At 41.6% G+C, this 19,880-nt stretch overlaps 1 protein-coding gene across 12 annotated transcripts in view; it reads right to left on the reverse strand.

Moving 5' to 3' along the window:
• Window positions 1–1,747: 1,747 nt before the first annotated feature.
• TRPM3 (transient receptor potential cation channel subfamily M member 3) overlaps window positions 1,748–19,880 on the reverse strand; it is a 425,647-nt gene continuing 407,514 nt past the window's right edge. For all 12 annotated transcript variants that reach the window (XM_083464747.1, XM_083464736.1, XM_083464740.1 and 9 more), the window contains 4 exons: window positions 14,229–14,379; window positions 12,173–12,372; window positions 11,369–11,501; window positions 1,748–9,137 (listed from right to left, as the gene is read on the reverse strand). In XM_083464747.1, the coding sequence (XP_083320873.1) occupies window positions 7,691–9,137; window positions 11,369–11,501; window positions 12,173–12,372; window positions 14,229–14,379 (1,931 nt within the window). In that variant the 3' untranslated portion in view covers window positions 1,748–7,690. The remainder of the gene's footprint in view (window positions 9,138–11,368; window positions 11,502–12,172; window positions 12,373–14,228; window positions 14,380–19,880) is intronic.

The following is a 19,880-nucleotide window of genomic DNA, read 5'->3' on the forward strand; positions in this document are numbered from 1 at the left end:
AATAAGTCATGTCAGACTAACCTGATCTTGTTTTTTGACAGAATTACAAGCCTGGTAGATGAAGGGAACGCAGTGGATGTAGCCTACCTTGATTTCAGCAAAGCATTCGACAAGGTGCCCCATGATATTCTTGTAAAGAAGCTGGTAAAATGCGGACTTGACTATGCTACCACTCAGTGGATTTGTAACTGGCTGACTGACCGAACCCAAAGGGTGCTCATCAATGGTTCCTCTTCATCCTGGAGAAGAGTGACTAGTGGGGTGCCACAGGGTTCTGTCTTGGGCCTGGTCTTATTCAACATCTTTATCAACGACTTGGATGATGGACTCAAGGGCATCCTGATCAAATTTGCAGATGACACCAAACTGGGAGGGGTGGCTAACACCCCAGAGGACAGGATCACACTTCAAAATGACCTTGACAGATTAGAGAACTGGGCAAAAACAAACAAGATGAATTTTAACAGGGAGAAATGTAAAGTATTGCACTTGGGCAAAAATAAAATAAAAATGAGAGGCACAAATACAAGATGGGGGACACCTGGCTTGAGAGCAGTACATGTGAAAAGGATCTAGGAGTCTTGGTTGACCACAAACTTGACATGAGCCAACAGTGTGACGCGGCAGGTAAAAAAGCCAATGCAATTCTGGGCTGCATCAATAGGAGTATAGCATCTAGATCAAGGGAAGTAATAGTGCCACTGTATTCTGCTCTGGTCAGACCTCACCTGGAGTACTGTGTCCAGTTCTGGGCACCACAGTTCAAGAAGGACACGGACAAACTGGAACGTGTCCAGAGGAGGGCAACCAAAATGGTCAAAGGCCTGGAAACGATGCCTTATGAGGTTAAGGGAGCTGGGCATGTTTAGCCTGGAGAAGAGGAGGTTAAGGGGTGATATGATAGCCATGTTCAAATATATAAAAGGATGTCACATAGAGGAGAGAGAAAGGTTGTTTTCTGCTGCTCCAGAGAAGCGGACACGGAGCAATGGATCCAAACTACAAGAAAGAAGATTCCACCTAAACATTAGGAAGAACTTCCTGACAGTAAGAGCTGTTTGACAGTGGAATTTGCTGCCAAGGAGTGTGGTGGAGTCTCCTACTTTGGAGGTCTTTAAGCAGAGGCTTGACAACCATATGTCAGGAGTGCTCTGATGGTGTTTCCTGCTTGGCAGGGGGTTGGACTCGATGGCCCTTGTGGTCTCTTCCAACTCTATGATTCTATGATCTGACGGGAGGGTGTCCCACAGGGTGGGCGTGACTACGGAGGGCAGGGGAACCTTTTTCAACCCAATGGCCGCACATGCTGGGGGGGGGGGAGAGGTCTAAGTGGGCAGAGCAACATTCAAGCCATGCAGACGCCTGAGGTTTCTACACCCCCCATCTCTCTGTAGGCAAGCAAGTGACAGGTTCCAGCCAGGCAAAAGCACTTTTTTGTGTTTGTGTGGGGGGTGGGATTTGGAGCAGGGCTGGCAAGGAGTGTTTCCTGGAGACGAAGAATAGTGTGGGTAGATTTCTGAGAGTAGGGCAGAGAGACATGGTGGGCTGCAAATGCCTCCGGGGACTGCGGTTTCCCATGTTTGACACAGAGCTCCCCAGTTCTGAATACTTACCGGTACTTTTAATTTCGCAGGTGGCGGCTGATCCAGAAATACACCTAGAATTCTGGATCAGGGCACATGTCCATTGAAGACTTACACTTAAAAGTAACCATTATGTCCAGAGAAGGGAAAGTATGGGCATAGGCTGAATTATTAAATACTTTAATGAATAAGTAAAAACAATGTCACATAGCAGTCCTCAATATGATCATGCTTTCAAGGTATATAAATCATTTATGTTTAGAGAAGACATCATGATTTCTGATGCAGAAGAGAGAATGGGTAGATTAAACTTACACACACATTTCTATTCCCTGTCTTCCACACTACCCTTTCTGACCATAGAATCAGGCCTGGCAGAAAAAAAAAATTGTATTAAAAGAAAACTAAGGGCCACTTTGAAGTTTTGGATCATTTCTTTGGAGTGTTCCATGTTCTTCAATGCTTTGGGATTTTACAGTCTTTTGAAATGATATTTGAATCTGCTAAAAATATCACATTGAGACTATGGAGCAAAACTAGTTTGTTTAAAAGCTTAACTTAAAAGCTTCCAGTAACAACATTATTTCCCCTCCCTGGGCTCAGTCTATTTGTCAAGCTGCTAATATTTGATTTGGATCAACAAATGAGGCCTGGGTGTGACTGGGCATCTTTTCCCAAGTTCTTTATTTTCAAACCCTCTTCCAGAAAAGTTTCCCTGACATCAATTAGCTTGAAGACCTCATCCTTGTCCCAGCCCTAAACCTTTGCACTGGTACATCTCCCTGCACAGGGAGTGCCCAGTTCTGGTACTCTCAATTCAAAGTACGGTACGCTCAGTGCAAAGTCAGGCTTTGCTGACGCAGCAGATGTTACGACTGGGTTGTAAGGCTTTGTGCTATGCAAGTACTCGAATTACTTTGTGGGTATTGAATTGCAAAGCTGAACATTTTTCATAGCTACATTTATCAAGAGCTGGGCATCTGCAGAGTCTAAGATATTCACCTGCCAACAACAAATGTTGTATTCTAAGGCTGCAATCCTATACCCACCTACTTGGAAGTAAGCCTCATTGAACTCAATGAGAATTACTTTTGTGTAGACTGTTACAGGATTGCAATGAAAGCCATCTAACCTAAGAAACATAGACTCTACAAGACTATACCAAAACACACAAACACCTTCTCCCAAACTTTAGAAATTATATGAAAGGTTACTTTCCAGAGTCTTCAGCAATTTTACTATGTTGTATTAATGGGTTTTATTTTCTTACTGACAATTGTTACAATTTTAGGAATTTGCAGCTTGCTGATACTTGGCGACAGACATATGATAAAACTAGTAATGAAATACCTTATTTGAAAATATATAATTATTTCAACCAGAAATGCTATAGGTTCAAGACCTTCATCGTTCAATACTTCATTTCATATAATATTAAAGTGCTATTAAATGAACATATTGGAAAATAATATAAAAGACCAAAATTGTTAATTCATTCTAACTGGATTCATTGTTACAGGCAGGCAATATTGAAATGTTAAACTCCATAATAGTCCAAAGAAATTAATGGAACTATGCATGCATTTTCATCGGCACAAAATAAGACTGAAATTTAAGGTAGAAGAACTATTTCAGTCAGCATACTATTATTGTGAAAGAAGAACGTTATATAATTCAATATCTAAGATAAGTGTATATCCAACTATAGAACAGTATCATTTACGTAAACTGGAAACAACAGAATGGATCACTATATGAAAATATTTTAAAAATACTGTACACAGTTTCCTTAATTGTCCAGCATATGTAAACAAACAGCTAACTCAATTGAGTTTTAAAATATTACTTTAACATTAATTATCTTATCTTTTGCATAACATGCCAGTTTGTTCTTTCACACTATCACAGCTCACAGTGGCTCATTAGATAATTATACATCAGCTCAAAGACAGTGGAGCTCTACGGAAGAAACATACAGTAGCTACAGATGGTGACTCCTTGCCCAACAAATGCATTTTCCTTTATATGTATCATAGCAATCTGGCTAGCAGAGCCCGTTGTTCAGTGTAACATGTGCTGTATTATTGAACGTCACTGACAAATAAGCATATGACTATATAAGTGCAAAGTCCAATGCTCTTCTGTAACGTTCATTCAATCCCATACCACCACTTATTTTGTACATAAAGTAGTGACACCCCCCCTTACCTGAACATCTGAGGATTATCTAAACCGATTTGTGTGCTCCCATCTAATCTCATATCATTGTGGTCCTCCTGCTCACCTGATACTTGATTATTCAGACATTTATGATCTAACCCAGCCTGCAAGCATTTGGATAAATGAGGCTGAACTTTATAATGTACATACAACAAGCTGTGGTTATAAGATAAAAGCTAAAAGTTTATTTCCACTTTAGAAATTAACATGATCGATAGTACTGAATACTCAAAAGAGGATATTGATAACTCACAAAACTTGGAAAAACAGGAGCCATTCACAGTGGACCTCAGAAGGGGTATCAGTTTAGAGATAATGGAAACAATTCCAGGAAAACTATATTTTGTAATCACACTGCCTGTTTCAACGCATATTTTTGAAAAAAAGAAAAGCTCCACCTTTGCTCTCTGCAAATACGCTACCCCTGTGGAATTGGCAACATAGGCAATATATACTGTAAGTGAGAATTTTACTGCTGAATTACTGCTTGAGTGAAGTGCTGCAGTTTGTTAGCATAGATATGAACATAGCCAAAGATTCCTAGTTCCAGATCCCTGGAGTTCAAGTTCTTGTTTAATAAAGTGCTATAGGCTAATTTTCACACAGACTCTGGTCCAGGAATCTCTTAATTCAGGAGTCTAACAAAGAAGCTATGGGTGAAATGACAGAGTGTTCACTGGCAGTCTTGCTGATCATAGTGGGCATGTGGGCTTGTAGAGTTAAAATGTGCTTTCACAAGTGACACAAAGATTGCAATTTTGTCCCTAAGACTTGTAAAACTGATAAATGTAGTGATACTGTATGCAAAAAGGGAGACACTTTTAAATTTGACTGATTCCTAGAAAGGAATTCAAATTATCTGGTGGGTGCCTGCTTTCTTGTCCTTGTGAACAGAAATGCTTTTAAGGCCACTTAAAACAGAATTCATTTTTGTTGTCACATTCATGTAAAAACTCACACTAGCTTTTGAAAAGAGCACATAAAGATGGTTCACATGTATTTTGTTAACAAAACCTACAATTTTTGCGCATGCTGGCCATTAAGAAAAAATGTGGTCCATATTTTTGTATTTCAGAATTCAGTGAGAATCCTGGTGTAGCTTTTAAAGTACCACTGCTGATTGCCAGTTTTTGTCATAGAAATTTCAGTGATCAGCTGAGGTCTGACCTATATGGACTGGAAAGGGTCACACTCGTTATTTTAGTCAAAGAAATTTACACCATGATGACAGTGGTAAGATTGGTGGCATTTATGATGCCACCTAGATATGCTTAATATGGGATAGAAAAGTGTCACTGAAGAAAAACAGAAAAATGGGCAAGTGGCTTTCAAGAAAGCATTTGAAGAGTCGTTTTATAGAGGTAGCGTCAGCTCAGGTTAAACTGAACTGTTCTGCAGAGTGGACAGGTGGGAGGAATGTAATGCGTTTATATCATAATTCCGCAATCCAGGACAGTCTAGGCCTTAAGCAGAATCAAGACAGAGTGCGACTCTATTCTGACCAACTCAAAATAGACCCAATTTGACAACTGAAGAAGCATCCAAATACTCTCAGTGGGAACGGGATCCAAAACTGTTCAGCAGCACATCACAGATTAAGTTCTAGTGACTAGACTCTGGCTGCTTAGCCTGGAAGAACTGTGGTAAATATGAAAGTAGCCTTAGAAAGTAGCATTGCAAGTTGAAAAGGCAACAATTCCTTGCCACAAATCCTAGATGTACAGACAAATGCATGATTTACACACACACACACACACACACACACACACACACTGGCATCAGCAAACACCTATCTGAAATCCCCCCAGGCAGGGACGAGAAGCTGCATTGGGGGAAATCTGCATTGGGAAAAGAGTGGATGGGCACTTTTAACTGTCCTTTCCCAAAGCTACTTTTCTAAAACACACACATACCAAGAGGCATCAGAGTCCGTATAATGTGAAGTTAGTCACAAAGACAGAGGTAAAGTTGGACATTTGAAATAGACGCCAAAGAAAATTGCTTCATCCAATCAGCACATCTGAAGTGACATTTGCTATGCATTCAAGTCAGAAATTCTGTGATGCGTTCTTGTTACAGAACAACACACACTTTAAAAAGAAGGGGTAAACAATGGATTAATAAGGGGTAGAGACCTTTGGCTGGAACCCAAGGAAGTGAGGAAGTTGCACTGTGTCTTGTCATTTAAACCAGCATGCAACTCTGTTGAGCGAATGCTGCTGCTCATAATGCTTCCCTCTTCACGACCACATGCTAGTAGTGTCAGAGGAACTAGACTAGAGCAACACAGATCTTCAGAGGTGCAGTTCTATATGGTGCTTTGTTCTCCAGATAAGTCCTTATAAACAGTTAGGCTGGGGTAGCTAAAATTGACCAATTAATGTGGTCACTGGCCATTGGAGCTCAGAATAATTTTCAAAATCTCCTTCAAAACCTCACATATATGTTGTCAGAAACAAAAGAGAATGGCACATTTACAGAGCGGGTAGCAGCCCTGGCATATTGCTAAGTAAGGATTAAACTATTTCTCCAAAATCATTTCACAATTAAGGTTTTCTTCTTCTGAATGGCACTGTGCTTTTTTTTGCTGTATTAGCCCCTTGCCTAGCACAAACCACATTTAATCCTTGCAGCCCCAGAGGGCTATTGCAAACATGGCTGGAGAGTGGGCCTGAGGGAGACAGAGGGGGAGAGGGCTCTTGCATACCAGGGCAGGGTATTATTGTTTCGCTATGTTACCTTTCTAGACAACGGAAGCATACTTAAAGGAATGGCTTTTGCAGTTACCAGAAATGTTAATTTCACTTCGGTGCTTCGACTAACTTCTAAAAAGGATTTGCTTTGTCACAGAACATCATTCAACATCTCCAGCTGTTCTGTGCTCACCCAAGTTCAGACCACACGATAAACATACAATACTATAAACACCAAAATGTTCAGTTATAACCATGCCTTAAAATGAAATAATGGCAGCTAAATGGAGGAACTGGTAGAAGAATATGGCAGTGACAATGAATGAAAATAGTTTAAAAATAGTGAATGAGATGGGCACAGAACAATGAGAACAGGATGCCAGTTCTTCTTTTTTACTACCTTCTCACTATGACATTTTAACAAAGTCCTGTGAAATACTTTCTAAACTGGTACCCGTGCTTAAAAAAATAAATATTTACTATTCCACTTAATTACATTCCTCCTGAGCTTGCTCATCAGTGCTAAAAATCCCATTTAAAACAGGAATTCATGTGACTATACATAAATTCTTCCCTTTCCCTCATGCTGCTATACAAAAGGCATATCTTTTCTTCCCTTCTTGAAAATATAGACATTTGTGCCACTGCAAGTTAATACAAAAAGGATACAGGTGAACAGTGAGCGTGTTAGCTAACTTCTTTTTACAATGATCAGGCAGAAGTATAGGGATGTGAGAAATCTGGGGAAAGTTGACGGCTACTTTGTTTTCAGTTTCTATAGAGTAATACAAAGATGCCCCTCACTAGCTGTCACAGCGATGGTACTGAGGTGGAAACCAGCATAGTCAAAACACCCTCTTTGTATGCATGTTATTTTCTTTCTCTTTCAAACCAATATATCCCTATTTTGAAAGGCAGATTTCTTAAACTGTTCACTCATTTATTTATTTTTAAAAATGTCTCTATAATTTTTCCTTCCCCCCTCCCCCTCCCATTAAGTGCAAATGCCAACTAGGTCAGGATACAGAACCTCAGTGCTTGACATTGACGTTATGAAAGTGCTAACTTCACTGTTGGCAGATGCCAGCTGTTGCTAACATATAATGGTCTGAAGTTACTTCATTCTGCTAATGAAAAAACTGGAGAGCAGACAAGTCTCAGACAGTTCTTCTTGTTATGATGCACATATTATCTCTAACTATGCTTGCTCTCAAAGCTATGGAAGGCACCTGTTCTAGAGAGTCTTCTCATTGATAAGGTGTCCGACCTGTTCTCTGGTCTGGATGACTTGCTCCTCTGGAATGTACTTCGGAGGCTCGTTGCATTGCGCTGCCTGTCAAGTTTATCACTGATGGAGTAGCTTTTCTTTGTGTGTGCATACAACAAGTTGGACTCATCTGCAGAGTAACTGTTGGCCCTCTCTATTTTTGGAAGAGGGATATTGTTGGACAATGTTCTAGATGTATTGCTATCTTGAGATGACAAGGGAACTGCTTTTTTGTCTTTGGTTTCGGTATCCTCATTGTCAGAGCTTGGGTGACTTAGTTCCGCTTCCCTCTCTGGGTGGCAGCATCCTAAGTCATCAATTTTGTCTCCATGAACTCCAGGAAAGCTCGACCTTTCTGCAATGGTTTGAGGAGCACTGACACACCTTGTATCAATGCAGTCTGTAATGCTTGTGTACTCTGCTGTTTTGACTGGCACTCCAAGGCTACTGAAATAGCTCCGAGAAGGAGAGAACATGAAACTGTGAGATTTTACTATTGGTGCTTCCTCTAAAATAAATGGGGTTGTAGCCAGGTATCGGCTGCTTTTAGACCTCTCCAAAGTATGGTACATGGGAGGGTCTGATTCCCAGGGGTTTGAGCAATCTGCAATTTGTGAATAGTCTGAAGAAAACACTCTTGTTTCCATCGATTGGTCTTCATAATCAATACTCCTGCCAGAAATTCTATCACCCGGAGTACTGCTGACATAAGCACTACTGGAGACAACACTGGAAGCTATCTGAGCTTGGAGAGCTGGATCTCCAGTCCCAAGGATGTTCATTGAACTGTCAAGGGGTTCTATGACAGACTGCAGCTCATCCATGGCTGAGACATAAATGTCTATGCAAGAGGAAGGCCGTCTGGAGTCCGGGGCAATTGAGAGAGTGCTTGTAGGCACTAAAGAAGGGATTTTTTGCTCTTTTGAGACAGAATGAGAACTACTGGCACGGTGGAGGCTGAGGGACCTTTCTTTGAAAATGCTTTCAAATTTCTCCAACCCGCACTTGTCCTTCATGTTCACTGCATAGAAGGAGTGACTTCGCAAGCGGGGAATGACTGTTGGAGAGGTTGGTGACATGGACTCCTCCCCCGTGGGATCAATGCTTTCTTGAAGTTTGTATGTGTTTCCCTCCTGGCTGTTGAAGCTGCTCTGTCGGACAATGTAGGCTGTGTCAGTACAGTCAGAGGATGTTCGAGACCGTATCTTAGTGGCCTCCCCTCTGTCTAGGCCAGTAAGCTTATCTAAGGCTGTAGCCATTCGCCCTATCATGTCTTCCAGTTGAGCAAGCCGGATGTCTACAGTCTGAAGTGAAGCCTTCATGCAATGCTCTCGTTCATTCACTTCTTCTAATCGCATGGCCATATTCTCTACCCTACAAAAGAAAAGTAAAAAAGGAAGAGAGAGGAAAGCATAGTTAATTTCAGACTGAACAAATAGGTTAGTATGATTTACTAAACTTCTGGTTTCTTGCATCCAATTTAACAGAGTGGGGATGATGGTGCTAACATTGAAAGATTTTGAAGAGATAAGGGATTTATTAACGGATAGGTTACAGTTCAACCAACTAAATGATATTTTCAAAACAGATAAAAAGAAAGGTTTTAGTTAAGAGATTTCAAGATTTCAAAAAGATCTGTTAGAAAACAATATTAAATCACTGTTGAAAATGTATACACTCCTCTTGGAATGGCATACAAAAGATGAACAGGTCAAGTTGGTAATGATACACTGGGCAAGGGATTTGGGGTATAATATTCAGATTTCAGATGGGGAAAGGTTATGGAAAACGGATTTGAAATTCACGGCATGTTGTATGCTGCAAGAAAACTATATGGAAATGATGTACCAGTGGTAAACTAGCAAAAATGTATAAAACAAGTACAAATACCTGCAGGAAATGTAAAGAAAAAGAAGGTACCTTTTATCATATGTGGTGGTCATGTAAGGTAATAAAGGCTTTCTGGGAGATGATCTATAATGAACTAAAAAAATGTTTAAAATAACCTTTGTAAAAAAAACCCTAGCAGCTTTTCTATTAGGAGTTATAGGTACCAACATCCCAAAGGACCAGAAAAGACTTTTTATGTATGCGAGAACAGCAGCAGGGATACTACTGGCCCAGAGATGGAAAGAAGAAAGAGTCCCTACCAGAGAGGAATGGCAAGCTAAGCTGCTAGACTACGCTGAAGTGGCAAAACTGACCAGAAAGCTCAGGGACCAAGAAGACAAGAAACTGAAGAAAGAATGGGAAAAGCTTACAATTTATTTAGGAGACCACTGTAAGCAGATGACAACATTAGCAGGATTTTAATCCCACTTGTAATGTAACAAATATTATGGACAATATGGATAAATGCAAAACAGAGACTATGAAATAATACGCAGCTGGAAATGTTGACAATAGGACGCATGGAGGGGATGGGGGGGAAGTCCCAAGATTCAAAGTAATCTCTTTTTATGGATATTTATTTGACATTGTAATTAATTTGCATTTGTAAAATCAAATAAAAATGATTTCAAAGTAAAAGATTTGATATGGGCAGGGGGAGAGAGAAAGAGGAATTTGGTGCTTTGCAAAAAACCACCAAACAACCCACCCTCTCATGTTTGCTTATCCAGATATCCCCCGGGGGTGTGTGCCTTCTGGATTTGTGTCTTGTTGTCCCAAACTGGAATTGGGAAAGTGGTCGCTCTCCCACCGGCGAGGACCTCCTGCCCCTCCCAGAGACATTGCTGGGAGCCAGAATCAAGCCCCAAGCTCTGCAGAAGGAGAGCCAGCTCTTGGGTGGCCTTTAAAAGCCTTAAGGGGGAAAACTAAGTATGCTGGACCTGCATTCTGTCCCCTGAGAACTGAAGCAGCCAGCTGTGTCCAGGGCAAGACAAAGCTTAGGAGGACGTGGTTGGTTCTTTGGGAACCAGGAACTCTCTTCCTAATGACTGGGGAGAACAATCCCACCAGTGGGAAGAGGAGAGCAAGGGCCGATGGTGAGAGAGGAGGAGCCAAAGGCCACTGCGTTTGGCTCCGCCCCTGGTTCCTCCCAAAACAGGATGTGAGATCGTGTATACGTTGCACATTGAACACGTGTCGTTGGGCACCTGCAATGTTTAGCACGAGTTGACACGTCTGACTCAAAATGTTGCATTATTTTACAACAAACTGATCTGTATAACTTTTATATCTTTATAATGTAAGGAGATAATGTTCAGAAAAGTGAACTGATAAGAAAAAAATCCAGAAGACTGATGCTTATGCAGTCAAGCAAAAATAATTTTACCATTTCTGCATACTGGTTAAAAATTTCCTTTTTTAAAATTTCATATTTAATTTTAATGGCTGAGCTACACCTTTAAATTATGAATATACATATGTTTGGAAGCCTCAGGATGTGCTACAATACTTATTAATCTACTTATTTAGGAGAAACTTAACAAAAGAAATGAATAAAAAATATGATTTACAATTTTTTTAACCCTGTTTTTTATTTTTTTTAAATCTACCCTAGTTTCTTGACAGTAAAGCCTTGTTTAAAGTTTTTTTTCCTTTCCAAAGTAACAAATTTCAAAATATACACTATGTAAGAAACCAAAATGAAAAATCTTCACCTTTCAGAGGTAACTCGGATTCTTTCATCATTGGACGAATTGAATCTATCATCTTTCTCTCTGAAATACTCTTCTATACATTGTTCTTCAAAATCATGAACTTTTTTCAGTTCATCATCAGTTATAAAAAGCTCTGTAGAAGACATATGAGGCAATGACAAAGCAGCAGTTAAAAGAAGTTAATTAGCTATCATCACAAGGTTTTGAAAGGCACTGCCTATTTTGTGGCTTTAAAATTGCATATCCCCCCGCCCCTGCCTCCACAAAGAAATCACATTTCAATCATTTTCAGGTTTGTAACATACATACGGTACATATTTCCATACATATTCCATACATATTTCAAGTGCCACACTTCATGCAGGAAATGGTGGCTTTCAGTTTCAGGGTAGGCCAGTGGCTTTCTTAAGTTTTTTGGCATTCCTAATACAGTGGTACCTCGGGTTACATACGCTTCAGGTTACAGACTCCGGTAACCCAGAAATAGTGCTTCAGGTTAAGAACTTTGCTTCAGGATGAGAACAGAAATTGTGCTCTGGCGGGGCGGCGGCACTGGGAGGCCCCATTAGCTAAAGTGGTGCTTCAGGTTAAGAACAGTTTCAGGTTAAGAACGGACCTCTGGAACGAATTAAGTACATAACCAGAGGTACCACTGTACACTCTTTGTGCTTGTGTCCTTGTCAAACCGAAAGAGATAATTGCTATGATTCTTGACTGCTCTCTAAATCAAGACAACTAAGCAGAGCTGAGTATATTTTCCATATGTTTATTGTATCTATGATGGAGAAGATGAATTAAACTTACTCAGTCCATAGTCCGTTTCATCAGGGTCGCTATCATGCTTCCGCCATCGACAGCATATGTGCTGAAATATCATAGTCATGTGACTGAAGATGATGAGTGGAGGGGGCAAGACTGGTCTTTCATGGAATGTCATAATAAGCTGATACCGCTGAAACTTCCATACTTGGTTAGATATTGATTTAACTTCAAAAAAGGTGTTGCTGAAGCAGAAGGAGAGGAAGAAAATGCCTTCTGATAAACAGAACTACCATCTAAAATTTCACATGCAATATAGGGGCCATTCCATACATTACACAGCCCCAGACATGAGTGTATACTCAGTAGGGATCTGCAGCTACTCATGGCTCTCTGGTAGATGTACCATAGAATAGTGGCCTTTTAAAACACTTGTACGCTTTATTCACATGTTATAATGTTAGTTTCATACTTTAAAAGAATCTTAGGGCTACATCTACGAAAGTAATTTCATGATAAGGCAATAGAAACAAAAACTTGTTGTATACATAAAGCTTCTCAAATACAACTGTTAGTCCACCCACGTCAAAGACATTCTTTTTGCCACATTAAACTGCCTTTTTACATTATCTGGTGAGGACAACAGCAACATTACTCCTAGCTGTCATGTTCCCAAAATAACACGGGAACCTTGGAGCTTATAGGAGAAGCTCACTCAAGAGCTCTCAGAAAAATGAGATAAACCTGGCATGGAAAGGGGCCACAGCATGGGCTCTTCCCACATGTGCCACCATCATGCTCAGCAGTGTTGGAAAGAGCAGAGCACTAATGCTCCCAGACCACCAAGACAGTCAAAGAACCCAGTTTAATCTTAGGCTTCAGTGTAATTCTGGGACAAGTAAAAAACTCACAAAACAGCAATGCGACAGTTCTGAAGAGGTCCATTTATTGCCTATTCCACAAAGTTTACAGAGTAAGCTGAGCTGCTTCCAGGTTTGAGGGGCCCTCCGCAAAATGCCCTCCATGGGTCCAGGCAGCAGTGACAGGTGGCAACAAGGGGCAATTTAAATATCCCACAATCCCCTAGAGTGTATCACTCTGGGGCATTGTGGGAAATGGCAGCTCATGGTCATGAACTGGGGCCAACACTGGTTCATGCTCTTGGCTGGTGTGGGGCTCTGAATTCTTTCCCAAGGATGCTCTTGCTGGTCCTGGATGCAAGCAGCCTAGTAATCGTAATAGTAATATTTATACCCCACCCATCTGGCTGGGTTCCCCCAGGCTACACGGGTGGGGGGCACTTTGGCTCATAACATGCACTGTACTTGAGCAGTGAGGATTTTAGCTTCCTCCTAGAAACCAGTCCTCATCTCCCCCCATGAAGTGGCTCCTGATATTTTTCTTTAGCGTCGCCCCAAGGCAGCTCCAAACTGACCAGTGGTGCAGGAAGGGGGCAGGCTCAGTCTTTTCCTAGGAAGCCATCTCCTGTCCACCAGAATATCCCTCAGTTGCTTTTTGTTTCCCCCACAGAAAGGAAAAGCAGCTGGGGAGGCAATTTTGACCAGAAAAATGGCTAGCGGGAGAAGAGCAGCAGCTCAGGCTTGGAGTACAGAGGGGGGAGACCTCTGCCTGGAACTCTGGAGAACAGATGCCCGTCACTGTAAAATCTGATGTAGATAGACTAGGAGTCTGACTTAATACCAGGCAGTTTCCTGTGTATTCAGCTGATTTGATGAAATTCAAAGCAATTTGGGGCTCTAAGGAAGTTGTAAAATACAATAAAATGGGAAGATACGTATTTCCTATGTCTCCTGCATCTTATCTAGTTATCCGCGTGGAAGGTTGATAGGTCAGATCCCTTTTTCTGACCAGAAGAGAACTCTCTGAACTATTAAAAAACAAAAGATAATTCATTATATTTTTACTAGTTTGTGAGTTTGCATTCTCCTGATTGACTGCAAAAGTAATCTGAGCTGTTAACTATGTAAATGCACTACCAACACTATCACTATAACACCATCTTAGAAATTCCAAAGTTGAGCATCAAAAGTTCCTGAAACATTTACTACAGTCACTGCATTTTAAAACAATAGACACTCACTTAAAAACGGCAATGAGGAGGTTCACCAGAAGGATGTTTGCAACCAAGAGGTAGCAAGCCATGATGGCAGGAACGATCCATGCTCCTGTTTTGCAGGGAGGCAGCTGGATTATTTTCCCATCCTCTCTGGTTTCATTCTGACCACAAGGAGCTGGGAAGAAACAAGGGAGGAGGGGGATTAAAAAGAATCCCAGTTTTCAAAACCTTAACAGAAGTTATCAAATTTTTAAAGGCACCATCAAAAGCTTAAAAACCACAGGAGCATTCACTCTCCGATCATTCACTGAGATCAAATCTGCAAATCTGCAAATCTTCCAGAGAATATCCACTCCTATGGCTATTGAAATTTGTTTCTTTAAGGTAGGTTCTATATATTATTAGATTTCCCATTTATACATCTCAAAGTAAACATTTTACACAATACCATATGTCTGTTGACTTCCCTTCTTCTCCTTCTATGGTTCTTTTTACTTATCTATCATTCCTGCATATTTTACTAGAACCATTTTAGTCAATTCTCCAGTTTACGTCATTCAGTTATTAATCTCACTGTTGAATTTATCTTAATGCTGCCACTGTTTTCAGTTTAAGGTGGGTTCTTTAAAGCAGTTTGCTGAGAAATACAATGAAGTCTTCAGAAGGAGCAGCTTTCCCTGGCATTTCCTTTTGTTTCAAGATTTTTACTGCATGTTCTAAAACAGCATTCAGTAAATTATGGACATAAACTGATTAAAATATGTATGCTAAACTTCTTTGTTCTGCTATAATTTTTTTGATTTTGGTAATATATAGATAGTGTAGCAGAGCTCCTCAAAAGAAGTAAGCATAGAGATCATTTGACCAGCGCAGGATGGAAAAGTAAGAAAGAAGGTTTCCGCCTGACCTCACGATTCATGGCGGTATCTCTCCACTGCCCTCTGGGGCAGAGGGGAAGTTCAGGCAGGGAAAGCCAGGATTTAGGAGGCAAAAATCCTGACCATGCTCCCCAATGGGTTCTGGGGAGTTCACTGCATCCCACTGTGCCACTTAAAGCAGTGTCTGCCAATTTAAAGGCAGAATGGGTACGAACCTCTGTCTCTGGCATGATTTGTGATTGGTTCCTCATTAATTTGGAATATTGGCATTAACCATGAGGTGCTCCTGAAATGACATATGATAACGGGCTTCAATCAATCATCTGCAAAAAGGACTGGGTTTGGATCTTTGAAGGTATTTGATTTTTCTAAAGCTAAAAAACCCTTAAAAACGGGAAGGAAGGGGGCGCATAAGGTGCTTTGCGCTTTCATATGGTTTCCAAATCTTTCCCCCCCCTTGTCCTCCCCTGCAAAATGAAAGAGATGTGTGTAGCTGTGGCTGTTATTCTGTCTGGCACCAAGGAAAAGAGGGGGGAAGCTTTTGATTTATGCTCGAGAAGGAATTTAACAAGGTTTTATTATGCACTCCCCCATCAATCGAGACTGAATGGACTTTATTTAAAATTATCTTTGGACTGGAGTGTGAGGGAGCAATGCAGAGTAAAAACCAGAAACTTTTTTTTATTGGGTATAGTGGGTAAAAGATACCGAGACAAGATAAAAAACTGTTCTGCAGCCAGAATTTTGTTAGCCCCAAAATGGAAACATCATGAAGTACCATCAAAAGAAGAGTGGCAGATGAAATTGATGGACTTTGCAGAACTAGCAAAACTGACAGGAAGAATCTGGAACCAGTGAGACCGAGCATTCCAAAAGGACTGGAACAAATTTATATTATATTTGAAAGACATCTGTAAGCAATTAACATCACTAGCAGGGTTATCAGAAGATTTGTAAGATGAAATTACTACCTATTCAGAATGAGTAATTTAATATTTTAAGTAATGATATAACAAGAATAGGAAAAGTACAGTGGTGCCTCGCAAGACGAAATTAATCTGTTCCGCAAGTCTCTTCGTCTTGCGGTTTTTTCGTCTTGCGAAGCACAGCTATTAACGGCTTAGCGGCTATTAACGGCTTAGCGGCTTTAAGAAAAAGGAAACAAACTCGCAAGAACTTGCAAGACGTTTCGTCTTGCGAAGCAAGCCCATAGGGAAATTCGTCTTGCGGAACGACTCAAAAAAATGGAAAACTCTTTCGTCTTGCGCGTTTTTCGTCTTGCAAGGCATTCGTCTTGCGAGGTACCACTGTAGTGAAATGCAAAGATGCAAAATTTAATTTTGTAAACCATTAGGAGCGAGGGAGGGAAGTCATTAGGCTCAGGTGAGCCAAAAAGATAGAATAAGATAATATCATGTTACGCAATGTAATTATATGTAAAACCAATAAAAATTATTATAGGGGAAAAAAGCACAATGCAGAGTAAGAAGATGAGTGGCTGCTAATTAAATCTGGCAAGAGGCTATATTTGAGAGAAGACTTTGTCTTTAGCTGTGTGCTGAGGAAGAACCCCAGAGTGGAATTTCAATGGAGGAGACTGGGCATGTTATCTGGGAGTTATTTATAGCTGCAGCCTGTACACAGGTTGGTGAACAGTGGAAGGAATATGGAGTGTGAACTGACCTTGTTTACTGCAGTGAACTGAACTAAGGAATATAGCAACTAACTCTCCCAATACACCAGGTCCGAGAACAACGTTTATGAAGGACTAAACCCGTCAAATGGATTTTATATTTATGAGAAACAACAGAGGTGCTGTATGTAAGGAAAGAATAATGGTCAGCTGTGAGAATGGACTAACATCAAGAGAAGGATTAAGTGGATATTAAAGAACAGATGAAGTGCCTACAAGGGGAAGTGGTGGACATATGTTTGCAACAGGAGTGGGAAACCTGGTTTTTTTAAAAAAGAAATTGTATTAAAGTAATTTGGTTTAATCTCTAATAATTTGGAAAACCAATAAAAATAAGATATATAAAAAGGAAAAGTAAGAAACACAGAAGCATCATAGAAATTTTATTGACATGTTATTTTCATTCTGGTCTGCAGATAGTATCCCTAGAAATGATGGTGGAGGGAAGATGAATATGAGCTATGTGTGTTAGCTGGGATCATTACTTTGGGTGGCGATGACAACTCCTTATAGGCTGTCAGTAGAACAGCAGTTACAACAGTCCATCACAGACGAAAAATGACAGGATCATAATATGGTATGTCTAAGTTGTTTAGACCAGTCTACTTCTTCAGGCAGGTTCCTCTGTATAACCAGCCCTCCTCCAGATTAGTTTGGCCAAAAAGCCTCAATATAGCACAACCAAGTGAAGAGACCAAGGCCTAAGAAGCTTGTGAGATGAGAAATACATCCAGCAGAATTGACTGCAGTTCCCCTGTTTAATCTGTACCTTCTGTTGGACCTGAATATGTAAGAGGAATTCTGGCAGTTGCAGTTTGCCATATGGTTTTACTCAACATTTTTAAAGCTACTTCTGGTGTTCCCGGATTTCTCTATAAGACACTTTGTTCCCAGAGGTCACTAGGCCCAACCCCTCACCTAACCTCCCAAGTCCAGGTGTAATGGTCCTCACAAAACCTTCTGTTACGGCATCTCAGAGACTAGGAAGACTCTCAGAGGCCAAGGACACATTCCACACAGCAAAAACACCTGGGGAAGGTGTCCTGGGGAGGAAGCAGGCCCCGCAGATAGTCCCAAGGGCTGGACAGGGATGCCTGGAGGGCTGTATTTGCCTGGCCTGAGTTTGCCCACACACTTCAGCAAAACAGTGTTGGTCGCTGCCGCTTGCTGAGAGGGGAAAGACACGGAAAGCTCAGGGCAGTGATGGTGCGGCAGCTGGAGGGTCAGATTGGCTCCCCAGCCGCTCCTGCCCCCCCCCGCCCCCGGTAAGTGGCAGCGGGAAGCCAGATGCGCCACACTGCTCAGCCGGCACCAGCCGGCACAAGGCACATGGGGAGAGATCTACTGAGCTTATAACCCACTGCAAGTGGAAAGTTAAAATACTAGATATAAGGGAACATAGCATTCAGAACAAATACAGATGAGTAAATAAGAGCTCTGATACCCTGCTTCACCGACTCTCCTTTCCAGAGCTATCCTAAATGTTTAAACTGTGCTTTCATTCTCTCCCTCACCTTCTCCCTCAACTCTCTGTCTCTCAACTCCTCTTCAACTGTCATTCCCAACAGACACCTTCCACCTGTCACTCACTACGACACCATCCAGCATTCAATCACAGTCTCCTGCTGTCAACTCACTCTTCTATTGTTTTTCATCACCTGCAAGCCCAGCTGGAGGAAGCTGCTTGGTGCACATATGGGATTACAAGGGCACATTATGTATTTCACACATAAACATTATACAGTGGTACCTCAGGTTACATACACTTCAGGTTACAGACTCCACTAACCCAGAAATAGTACCTCGGGTTAAGAACTTTGCTTCAGGATAAGAACAGAAATCGCGCAGCAGTGGCATGGCGGCAGCGGGAGGCCCCATTAGCTTAAGTGGTGCTTCAGATTAAGAACAGTTTCAGGTTAAGAACAGACCTCCAGAACGAATTAAGTACTTAACCTGAGGTACCACTGTATATCTCTTGATTGTCAAAATATCTCAAAGCGGTGGGAGCGGGGAAGGCAGCTTCACCGCATCTTAATAAGCCAAAGAGCAAGGAAGGAGACCAGGGCAAGGCCCATGTGCTGAGAGCCCTAGAAGACCAGGAGTGGTTTGGCAATGCTGCGGAGCGGCCAAGGGGTGCTGCAGCACACATGGGCAGCGTGAGGGCAGAGCCAGGGGGCAGTGAGCTCCTGGGGCTGTAGAGATAGATCAGGAGGGCTGAATGGTGCCCACACACCCTGCCCGCTCTGCCCCTGCCCTGTCAGGAGGGTGGCTCTGTCATACCATTCCACTGCCCCAGTTGCTCCTTTAGAGCTTCAAATGGCTGTTATATATCAGGATGATGGCTTTTAAAACCTGCTTTAGAAAAGGTTAATGAAAAGTTGTTTGCTGTTTTTGCCGCACGAATACAATTTAGTCTGAAGTATGCGCCTCTGTGGCTGCTAACCAGAAAGTTGGTGGTCCAAGCCCAACCAAGAACTGCTGTGGGCAGGATTCATCCTACATTGCAGAAAGTTGGTCTAGATGACCCCGGGGGTCCCTTCCAATGCGACCCTTCTGTGATTTTACACTGGGGCTCTCGGAAGCAGGTTGTTCACACCCGCCATTCTTAGTTTTTCTGAAGCTTGTTTCAAGCAAACTTGGACAACGGCTTATCAGGATTTCAAAATTAGACTTGAAGATAAGTATTCCACACGTGACCTGACACCAATAAATAGAGTTACAATTACAGCTTGGTCAGGTGCACTGGCAGACCTTGGCATCTCAAATTTCAATGGCGCCCCATGCAATGCCAAAATCTGGAAGGGGTGGGGAGGCTGTGGAGAGGACGATGCCTTAGCCCTGCCCCACTGCACAGCCACTCATGGGAGGCTCTGAATTTATAGAACTTTGGAGTCATCATTCTTATAATCCGTGATTGAGGGAGCGGTCCCATGCGCCCCCCGGCCCTTCAGCCCCCCCCCGATGGTGCCCCGAACACAAAGAAGTCAACAAAGTACTGTGAATGAATCCAAAGCTTCATTGATGCATATTAAAAGTCTAAGAAGAATTCTATATCAAAAGCCTGTCATGAAAATGGATGACCGAGAGAAGTGCAAACTTTGGATA

Source organism: Podarcis liolepis, assembly GCF_965112155.1.
Source record: "Podarcis liolepis genome assembly, chromosome: 11".
Taxonomy (NCBI): Eukaryota; Metazoa; Chordata; class Lepidosauria; order Squamata; family Lacertidae; genus Podarcis; species Podarcis liolepis.